The sequence below is a fragment of the Colobus angolensis genome, unplaced genomic scaffold, assembly GCF_000951035.1.
Source record: "Colobus angolensis palliatus isolate OR3802 unplaced genomic scaffold, Cang.pa_1.0 Scaffold33, whole genome shotgun sequence".
NCBI lineage: Eukaryota > Metazoa > Chordata > Mammalia > Primates > Cercopithecidae > Colobus > Colobus angolensis.
Genome location: NW_012116599.1, coordinates 12,383,054 through 12,394,000, shown reverse-complemented (window position 1 = coordinate 12,394,000; position 10,947 = coordinate 12,383,054). Strand labels below are relative to the sequence as shown.

The following is a 10,947-nucleotide window of genomic DNA, read 5'->3' as shown; positions in this document are numbered from 1 at the left end:
AAAAAAAAAAAGAAGAAGAAGTCTTAAGAGGTAGAATTCTGGAAGGGAAAAATATAAAATGTGAATAGTTAGTTTCAAACTGCTTTATAAAAAATTGGGTCAAAGTTGCAGTGAGCCAAGATTCTGCCACTACACTCCAGCCTGGGCAGCAGAGTGAGACTCCATCTCAAAAAATAAAATAAAAAGCTGGGTTAATTTATACTTTTACCAAAAGCATCTAAGGGTGCCTCAAAAAGATAAATTATAACCCACTTCCACGTGTACTAGAGGCACACAGAAGAGGATGGACAGCCAGGGAAAGCAGCCCAGGGGAGGGAACTCTTCAAAATGGGTCTGGATGAAGAAGCAGTTTTCTAGGCAGAGGCATTTGGGTAGGGCATTCAGGCAGAGGGAACAGCAGATCCAGTTGGGAAAGGCGTGGCAGCATTTGAAGGGGATGGATGAGGCTGAAGCAGGGATCAGAGCCAGATTATAACAGGTCTTGAATGCCCAGATAAGACATTCCCAGACACTCAAACCTACTTCAACTAGAGCACGTATCACCTTGCACTGGAGCAGTGGACTGAAAACTGTCCTGCTAAGCTCGGGCTCTCAACCCTAGCACCTCTGCCAAGGCATCATAAGACATCTGCATGTTATATACTCAATGGATGGAGAAGACCCATCCCTGCAAAATAGCCCTTCCCTCCTCTCCATCCTCTCTGTATCATTGTGGAGCTTGCTTTCTTCACTGGACTATGTATGTGCCCTGGGAAGGGCAACAGTTATGTCCACTTCATCCTTAGAAAGAAGTTGTATCTTAGAGCTCAATGCGGTGCCCAGCTTTGCTGAAGATGGGCTGAATCAATGCTAAGTCAGGAAGGAAGGGCCAAACCACTTTCAGAATTGGACACATGGTGCCAGTGTTTAAGGCACAATGAGTGGTTGGCTTGTCCTTGACACTGTCAGATGAGAACACTGGGCTTTCAGCGTGGCAGAAAGATGGTGAAATCTGTCTCCAAGCAGCCTCAAAGAGAAGTGAGAATTTAGAGTCCTGCTTAGGGGACTGGGCAGGCCAGGATGTCACCAAGGCACTCTGTCTCTGGACAAGCTCCCAGAATAAACTAAAACAAAACTCCACAAGAGTCCCAACAGCCCATACCACCTACGAAGGGCTCACAGTGAGCCAGGCACTTGCTAAACGCTTTCATGTACATGAACTCGTTTCATCATTCAGGCAATTCTGTTGTCACCCCTCCATCATACAGATGAAGACACTGAGGCTCCGAGTGGACAGGGTAGGGAGATGGAGGAGGAAGACTCTGAGCTCAGGTGGACTGGCACCCACTGTGCTGAGTGGCAGGGGACTCGGAGGACCCTCCTGCTCCGTTTCTGCAGGTTTGCTCTGCTGAGATGAAAATGACAGCTGCAGTCTGGTGGACAGGCTGAAGGCTGGGAGTGGTTGCTCCTCACAGAAGGAACGAAGCACCTACCTTGGCTTCAAAGAAGTTCTTGGCACCTTTGACGCCCTCCAGGGCCACATTGATCTCGGAGAGCTTTGCCAGCGCCATCAGCCCACTGTCCTCCTGCAGCTCCCCTGCCGCGGCCTTGTGGAAAATGAGCAGGAACTACAGGGGAAAGAAAGCAGGGAATCAGAGTCAGTCTCACTGAGAGATTCACAACCAGCCTCTGGCCCAAGCCGAAGTCACTCTGCTAATCACTTAAGAAAGGTGTTTATGTGTGCGTGTGGCAAATTATTTTTTTCCCTTATCAGATTGTCAGAAATGAAAACATGTCCATTTTCCCCAAGGATATAGGGAAATGGGCACCCTCATATTTATCTGAGAGTGGAAACCATTCAAACTTTTTTTTTTTTTTGAGGCAGAGTCTAGCTCTGTCACCCAGGCTGGAGTGCAATGGCGTCATCTCGGCTCACCGCAACCTCTGGCTCCCAGGTTCAAGCAATTCTCCTGCCTCAGCCTCCCAAGTAGCTGGGATGCCAGGGATGCGCCATGCCCGGCAGATTTTTTTGTATTTTAGTAGAGACGTGGTTTCTCCATGTTGGTCAGGCTGGTCTCAAACTTCTGACCTCAGGTGATATGCCCGCCTTGGCCTCCCAAAGTGCTGGGATTACAGGTGTGAGCCACCGCACCCGGCCTATTTATTTTCTTTTTTTTTTTTTAAGATGGAGTCTTGCTCTGTCGCCCAGGCTGGAGTGCAGTGGCACGATCTGGGCTCACTGTAAGTTCCACCTCCTGGGTTCACGCCATTCTCCTGCCCCAGCCTCCCGAGTAGCTGGGACTACAGGTGCCTGCCACCATGCCCAGCTAATTTTTTGTATTTTTACTAGAGACGGGGTTTCACTGTGTTAGCCAGCATGGTCTCGATCTCCTGACCTCGTGATCCACCCGTCTCGGCCTCCCAAAGTGCTGGGATTACAAGTGTGAGCTACCGTGCCCGGCCGATAATTATTTATTTTCTTGAGACAGGTTCTTTATTTATTTTCTTGAGACAGGGTCTCACTCTGGAGTGCTGTGGTGTGATCACAGTTCACTGTGATCACAGCTCAACCTTGACCTCCTGGGCTCAGGTAGTCCTGTGGCCTCCAGTTCCTGAGTAGCTGGGACCACAGCTATGTGCCACCACACCTGGCTTTTTTTTTTTTTTTTTTTTTTTTTGTAGAGACAGGGTCTTCTACGTTGCCCAGGCTGGTCTCAAACTCATGGTCTCAAGTGATCCTCCTGCCTCAGCCTCTTAAAGTGCTGAATTACAGGTGTGAGGCACTGTGCCTGGCCTTGATGGGCACTTTGGAAATGTTTACGGAAAATAAGATGCTTTTTGCCTTCCAACCATTAATTCTACTGGTAGGAATTTATCCTTCAGAAACATTCCTACAATGGTTTAAACATTATCTATGAAAGTAAAAAATGGCCGGGCGCGGTGGCTCAAGCCTGTAATCCCAGCACTTTGGGAGGCCGAGACGGGCGGATCACGAGGTCAGGAGATCGAGACCATCCTGGCTAACACAGTGAAACCCCGTCTCTACTAAAAAAATACAAAAAACTAGCTGGGCGAGGTGGCAGGCGCCTGTAGTCCCAGCCACTCGGGAGGCTGAGGCAGGAGAATGGCGTAAACCCGGGAGGCGGAGCTTGTAGTGAGCTGAGGTCCGGCCACAGCACTCCAGCCTGGGCGACAGAGCGAGACTCCGTCTCAAAAAAAAAAAAAAAAAAAAGAAAGTAAAAAATTAGCAGCATCCTAGTTTACAGTGACAAAAGAAAAATCAAATAAACCTATATAAACTATTTTTTAAAAAACTCAATAACTTAATATTTCCAATGGTTTTTTAACAACTTGTATTTTTCTAGTGTGTCTCATTTTTGCATTAGATGGTTTACCTTTCTTATCATTTGCTAAAGATCTTCATAGAACCTGGTATGTTTTAAATACTTCAGCTTTGTCACTTGCCTTTTAAGTATGTTTATGCTAATTTTCAACTTTCAAACATTTTACATACAGTGTTATGCTTAGAAAAACCTTCCTCAGCACCAAGGTTATATAAACAATCACCTACGTTTTTTCTACAACTTTTATGGCTTTTTTTTTTTAACCATGTAAATATTTAATCTCTGAAATTTATTTTTATTTATCATGTGAGGTTAATCATTAACCTTATTTTCTTCCAAATGGTTGGTTAGTAATCCTTGTATCATTTGTTGAATAATCCACCTTCCTCCTCCAGATTCAAAATGTGACCTGAATGAATTAATCTTTAGGCCTCCAAAGAACAAACTTCTAAATAAATAAATTGGCCAAACTTTTTTTTTTTGAGATGGAGTCTCACTCTGTTGCTCAGGCTGGAGTACAATGGCTCGATCTCAGCTTACTGCTACCTCTGCCTCCCAGGTTCAAGTGATCCTCACGCCTCAGCCTCCCAAGTAGCTGGGATTACAGGAGCGCGACACCATGCCTGGCTAATTTCTGTATTTTTAGTAGAGATGGGGTTTCACCATGTTGACCCTTGAACTCCTAGCCTCAGGTCTCTCAAGGTGCTGGGATTACAGGCATGAGCCACCATGCCCAGCTACAAATTGGCCAAACTTAAATGGCAGGTCCCCCATCTTCCTGTACTCTCCCAAGGCAATTTTGTGGCTTTTTAAGTTCTCTTCTTTAAATAATTTTAATTGATTTACGTATCAAACAACTGCTATCTAAGTTTCATGATTCATTTTTCCATATGGAAAGAATATAAACTGTTATGTTCCAAGCCATCATCAAAAGAGGGTCTCTCCAGGTTTTCAGGTGCTACCTAAAATGTGTGCACCCACAGGAAAATTTCAGGTTTCCAGGTCTTTTTTCTTAACCCTCTTCCCTAAAAGAATGCCTTCTTTTAGGCAGGCATGGTGGTTTACGCCTGTAATCCCAGCACTTTGGGAGGCCAAGGCGGGCAGATCACGAGGTCAGGAGTTCGAGACCAGCCTGACCAACACGGTGAAACCCGTCTCTACTAAAAATACAAAAATTAGCCGGGCATGGTGGCGTGCACCTGTAATCCGTTACTCGGGAGCGTGAAGCAGGAGAATTGCTTGAACCCAGGAGGTGGAGGTTGCAGTGAGCCGAGGTCGTACCATTGAACTCCAGCCTGGGCTACAGAGTGAGATTCTGTCTCCAAAAAAAAAAAAAAAGCCTTCTCAAAAGGGAAAAGAACACTACTTAAAGTAGAGTGATATGTTAAGCAACTTCTACAGGCCTTCCAAACCCTCACTTGAGTATCATTACTGCCAAGGCTCTCAGTCTCCACAGGGAAGCGTGTCTCATGCGGTGAGAGTCTCAACCTCTGCAACCCTGAAACGCCTTGTAAGACACCCTCTTCCTTTTGCTCCCTTCAGGGTCCTAATGCCACCATGAATATTGTCAAATACAAAGCAAGGGACACAGCAAGATGTCCACGGAGAGACCGACGGTCAGCCCCGTTCATCCACCTGCAGCTTCAAACTCTCTCACTAGAGGCCGGCAGAGACTCAGTTTGCTGCGGATTATCAGAGCCTGAACACTGATTTGAAAGAAGACAGGCCTCTTGAAGGAGGCCAGGCCCCGCAAGAATAGGTTGGAGGTCAAGGGGATGGGGACACAGCGGTGGGAAAGATCGAACCAGCAGACTTCAGGGCTGTGGATGAGAGGCATGTGCAGAGAGGGAATGACATAGCAGTCGCTCCGTGCCCTGCTATCCTTAAAGCATTTCCTTCACAGAAGGCCCCACCATATTGCTCCACGAGGCAAACAGAACAGGCAGCCCCACCAGGCCAGTGCTCTCTGGGGCTCAGACACGCAGCTGCGAAAAGACGGAGCACTGACTGGGTGTGGTGGCTCACACCTGTAATCTCAGCACTTTGGGAGGCTGAGGAGGGCGGATCACTTGAGGTCCAGAGTTCGAGACCAGCATATGACCAACATGGTGAAACTCCGTCTCTACTAAAAATACCAAAATTAGCCAGGCATGGTGGTACACAACTGTAATACCAGCTACTCGGGAGGCTGAGGCACAAGAATTGCTTCAATCTGAGAGGTGGAGGTTGCAGTGAGCCGAGATCGTGCCACTGCACTCCAGCCTGGGTGACAGAGTGAAACCGTGTCTCAAATAAATAAATAAATAAATAAATAATAAATAAAATAATAAAATATTTTCTAAAAAAAGAAAAGACAGAGCACTACCCCCAGCCAGCGCCCACCCAGGTGACCTCAGGGACTTTTGCCATCCCCGAAGCTTGGCCTTCTCACATCCAGAGTGGAGATGACAGTTTACGGACGGGTTCCATGAACTGGAAACATGAGGGAAAGCTCTCCTCACGGGTCCCTTCCCAGAGCTGTTTCCTCTGAACCCTCAGGTCTGGGGCAGATCCAGAGCACATCCACTCACTGTGCCAGGTCAGCAGGTGACCAGCAGCATCCCCGTCACACCTCAGGGGTCCCCCCTACCCCAGCCAGTTAAAGAAGGAAAAAAAAACTCAGCTCAAGCTGAAAGCGCCCAGCCTTCCATGAAGCAGGCCAGACATTTCCATTTATTTTATTACAATCACCAACCACCCTAAATGATAATTTATCCAACTGCCCAGCCTTGTTTGTCTTCCTATTTATAGTCCAACAAAGCCGGGCATGTGGTAGAAGAATTGGAAACTGTCCTAGCTGTGACTGTGAAGAAAGAGGGGGAGGGAAGAAGAGGTAGAAAACAAAGAGATAGCAAGAGAACTAACAAAGCTAAAAAGCCCTTTCACACGCAAGCTATGGATGCTTCTGATACACGCAGGGAATTTTTAACTTCATGGCTGCAGCTGGTGATGCAAACGCTCCCTCGGTATTAGTTAGAACTCTTAGGCTGCAAGTGACAGAAAAAAACTTGTTCACTTAAGCAAAAAGGAGGTATTCATTATTTAAAACAGATGTCTCGACCAGACACAGTGGCTCATGCCTGTAATCCCAGCACTTTGGGAGCCCAAGGCAGGTGGATCGCCTGAGGTCAGGAGTTCGAGACCAGCCTGGCCAACATGGTGAAACCCTGTCTCTACTAAAAAGAAAAATACAAAATTCTCTGGGTGTGGTGCTGCATGCCTCTAATTCTAGCTATTTGGGAGGCTGAGGCAGGAGAATCGCTCGAACCTGGGAGGTGGAGGTTGCAGTGAGCTGCGATTGCACCATTGCACTCCAGCCTGGGCAACAAGAGCAAAACTCTGTCTCAAAGTAAATAAATGAATGAATAAATAAATAAACAAATAAATAAAATAGATGTCTCAAAAACCCAAGGACAAGATGCAGTGGCCTGGAGGAGGACTGGGAGAGGCAAAGCCCTCAGGACTGGAGGCAAGATTCCCCCTCCCTCTCTCATGCTGGTCCACACGGTAGAAAGTGGGCACCCCACATTGTATTACCCTTCCAAGAACAGCCATCTGCAGAGCCAACTCAGAGCACTTCAGCCCCAATTTCAAAATCCCAAGAGAGAGAATTCGATTGGCCTGGTGAGACCAGGGGTTCATCCATGGTCTGGTCAGCCACGGTCAGGCGGGCGGGCAGCCCAGCACGGCCAGGCTCCAGGGGCCACTGGATTTGTCTGCTTGGGCTGCCCTAACAAAATTGTGCAGACTGGGTGGCTCACACAACAGATATGTATTTTCTCACCGTTTCAGAAGCTGGAAGTGCAAGACCAAGGTGGCAGCAAATACGGTTTCCAGTAAGGAATGTCTTCCTAGCTTGTAAAGGGCACAGAAAGAGAACTTAGTTTTCACAATGGTCACAATAGCGGGGAGAGCTATTCACACCGCTATTTTAAAGACACAAAAACTGAGGCTCAGAAGTAAAAGATCTCACTCTGGGGACCTAGCTTTGCATGGCAGACTGAGCCCATGCTCTTTTCAGTCTGTGAACACAGCCCTGGTCCACTAGGGCCTTAAGCAGAGGTGGAAACCAGCACAGTGAAATAATGGAACAGGAAAGTATGAGTGGCAGCATGTCCTTACACTCCCAGGGCCTGCATGCCTGGGGCGGCTACTAGAGATGGGACCGGGCTTGGAACTGACAAAGGGTAGACTGTGAATGTCCCTGAAGCTCCGGAATGGGGGTGCAAACAAATCACAGGAACCCTTTGGAGATTTCCAAGCCTCTGCTGTCTACCACCTACTGGCCAAACCAGCAGCTAGACAAAAGCTAACCAAGCATCACGGATTCAGGGAGGAGCACCTACGGTTGGCCCCTGCGTACAACAGAGCAGATGGGGGAATGCGTCTTAGTTCATTTGGCAATTGCAAGCCACGAAACACCCTCTCAGCTCCTGTTCCCAGAGGTCACAGCCTCACCACAGCTCTCTCCCCAGAACCTACTCCAAAGCTTCACCAAGGCAAAAGTATCTGCCTTCTATACTCTAGGGGTATTCGGGTCGGAAAGAGCCAGTGCCCCAGCAGGAGCCAAATGGGGCAGCTGTGAAGACAAGTGTGGTGGTGACAGGACAGGCCGAGTGGCACGGAGGCCACAGCCCACACCCAGCAAACCCAGATCTCTGTGGCCCTTCAGCCCCTTGGCTCTGGCATGCAAAGCTGGATGAGACCATCCAGAGGGTCATGCCCAGCCCTGTGAATCCTATCTCAGGTTTAGTAAAGGTGGAAGATTTTGGAGCCGATTTGTAGAAGCAAGGGACAAGCCCAGTTCATCACGGCTCGGGGAGGGGCTTGTGGCTGCCAGTTCTGCTCCAGGAAGAACTTCTAGCCTAGAGAGACCAATGCTTGACCCAAAGTCTCATATCAGAAACCAGGGCGCTAGCTGGGTGTGGGGGCTCACGCCTGTAATCCCAACACTTTGGGAGGCTGATGTGGGAGGACTGTTTGAGCCCAGAAGTGAGAGGTTGCAGTGAGCTGTGAAAAAACCAGGGTGCCAGTACTCCAACGTTTCTGGAATAACCAAGGTTAAACACCAGGAAGCAGGGAGAGTCCTCTACTCCCAGCTCCTAAGGGCTGAAGCTGAGACATGACTGAAACTGCAGATGCTCTGAACCTTTAATCTGATATCATCGGCCGGGCGCGGTGGCTCAAGCCTGTAATCCCAGCACTTTGGGAGGCCGAGACGGGCGGATCACGAGGTCAGGAGATCGAGACCATCCTGGCTAACCTGGTGAAACCCCGTCTCTACTAAAAACACAAAAAACTAGCCGGGCGAGGTGGCGGGCGCCTGTAGTCCCAGCTACTCGGGAGGCTGAGGCAGGAGAATGGCGTGAACCCAGGAGGCGGAGCTTGCAGTGAGCTGAGATCTGGCCACTGCACTCCAGCCTGGGCGACAGAGCGAGACTCCATCTCAAAAAAAAAAAAAAAAAAAAAAATCTGATATCATCATCAAAATTATTATAACAGGCCAGGTGCAGTGGCTCACACCTATAATCCTAGCACTTTGGGAGGCCAAAGCAGGTGGATTGCTTGAGGCCAGGAGTTCGAGACCAGCCTGGGCAATATGGGGAAACTCTATCTCTACTAAAATTACAAAAAGTAGCCAGGAGTGATGGCACGCGCCTAGAGTCCCAGCTACTCAGGAGGCTGAGGCAGGGGAATCGCTGGAACCCAGGAGGTGGAGGCTGCACTGAGCCGAGTTCACACCACTGCACTCCAGCCTGGGCAACAGAGTGAGACTGTCTCAAAAAAAGTTAATATAATACAGGTGGCAGATAAAACTCATAAGAACACATTGAACACATGAAATCCCCTTCCCTGTGGGGTGGCGTCCTTGCCACAGAAGACATCGGATAGTCTTGAGACACTGTCCCTAAAATAGAAATGGCTTTCTCACAGGGGTTCTTAGCCATCTGGGGATCAGCTGTGAATGCTATGTGCACTCTTCCCGGGGAGATGCCGGTACCTCAAAATTTTGCCTGCAATTTCAGAGGTTCAAAGACCAAGTCCATTCTTGGACTGTTGGTGAGGGGGCTCCACCGGCACAGAATAAGACCCTTTATAAAATTACTTTTGAAAAAATGAGCCAGGTGTGGTGGTACACGCCTGTGGTCCAGCTACTCAGGAGGCTGAGGTCGGGGGATCGCTTGAGCCTGGGAGGTGAGGGTTGCAGTGAGGTAAGACTATACCACTGCACTCCAGCCAGGGGAACAGAGTGAAACTCTTGTCTCAAAAAATTAAAAAATATAGCTGGATGCAGCTCATGCATGTAATCTCAGCACTTTGGGAGGCCGAGGCAGGCAGATTGTTTGAGCTCAGGAGTTCAAGACTAGCCTGGGCAACATGGAGAAACCCCATCTCTACTAAAAATACAAAAATTAGCCAGGAATAGTTGTGCACACCTGTAATCCCAGCTACTTGGTGGGGACTGAGGCACAAGAATCACGTGAACCCAGGAGGTGGAGGTTGCAGTGAGCCGAAATCATGCCACCGCACTCCAGCCTGGGCAACAGAGTGAGACTTTGTCTCAAAAATTAAAAAAAAAAAATTTAAAAAAAAATCTATTTTGGGGATGGGTACAGCGGCTCACGCTGTAATCCCAACATGTCGGGAGGCCAAGACAGGAGGATTGCTTGAACCCAGGAGTTTGAGACCAGTCTGGGCAATAAAGTGAGCCCCTGTTTCTATAAACAACAACAACAAAAATTTTTAATAAAAAATAAACTATTTTTGCATGCTGTAAAAATAAAAAGTAGCTAGACATGCCTGTAATCCCAGCACTTTGGGAGGCTGAGTTGGAGACCAGCCTGGGCAACACAGCAAGACTCTATCTCTACAAAAAATTTTTTAAAATTAGCCGGGCATGGTGGTACATTTCTGTAGTCCCAGCTACTCAGGAGGCTGAGGTGGGAGGATGGGTTGATACTGGGAGTTTGAGGCCGCAGTGAGCTGTGATCATGCCACTGCATTCTAGCCTAGGCAACAGAGCAACCCTGTCTCAAGTAAATAAACAAACAAATAAATAAATAAACAATGAAAATGAAAATATAAAGAAGTATTATTCTCAAAATAACTGGGCAAGGTGGCTCATGCCTGTAATCCCAGCACTTTGGGAGGCAGAGGCAGGGGGATCGCTTGAGGCTGAGTTGGAGACCAGCCTGGACAACACAGTGAGACCTCATCTCTACAATGAATTTAAAAAATTAGACATGTGTGGTGGTATGTGCCTATAGTCCCAGCTACTCAGGAGGCTGAGGTGGGAGGATCAATGGAGCAGACTGGAAGGTCAAGGCTGCAGTGAGCCATCATTGAGGATTGAGCCACTGCACTCCAGCCTGGGTGATAAGCAAAGAAGACACATTATTGTATATTTCAAAATAATTAAAAGGAATAGAATGTTTCAAACACAAAGAAATGATAAATGCCTGAGGTGACGGATACCCAGATTATCCTGACTTGGTCATTACACATTGTATGCTTATATCGAGATATCACATGTAGGCCGAGCTTGGTGGCTCACGCCTGTAATTTCAGCACTTTGGAAGGCCGA

The 10,947-nt window shown here is 48.0% G+C and overlaps 1 protein-coding gene across 2 annotated transcripts in view; it reads right to left on the bottom strand.

The window, feature by feature from the left end:
- Positions 1 to 10,947, bottom strand: part of EFHD1 (EF-hand domain family, member D1) — a 91,510-nt gene that overhangs the window by 19,784 nt on the left and 60,779 nt on the right. For both annotated transcript variants that reach the window (XM_011952017.1, XM_011952018.1), the window contains exon 3: positions 1,473 to 1,607. In XM_011952017.1, the coding sequence (XP_011807407.1) occupies positions 1,473 to 1,607 (135 nt within the window). The remainder of the gene's footprint in view (positions 1 to 1,472; positions 1,608 to 10,947) is intronic.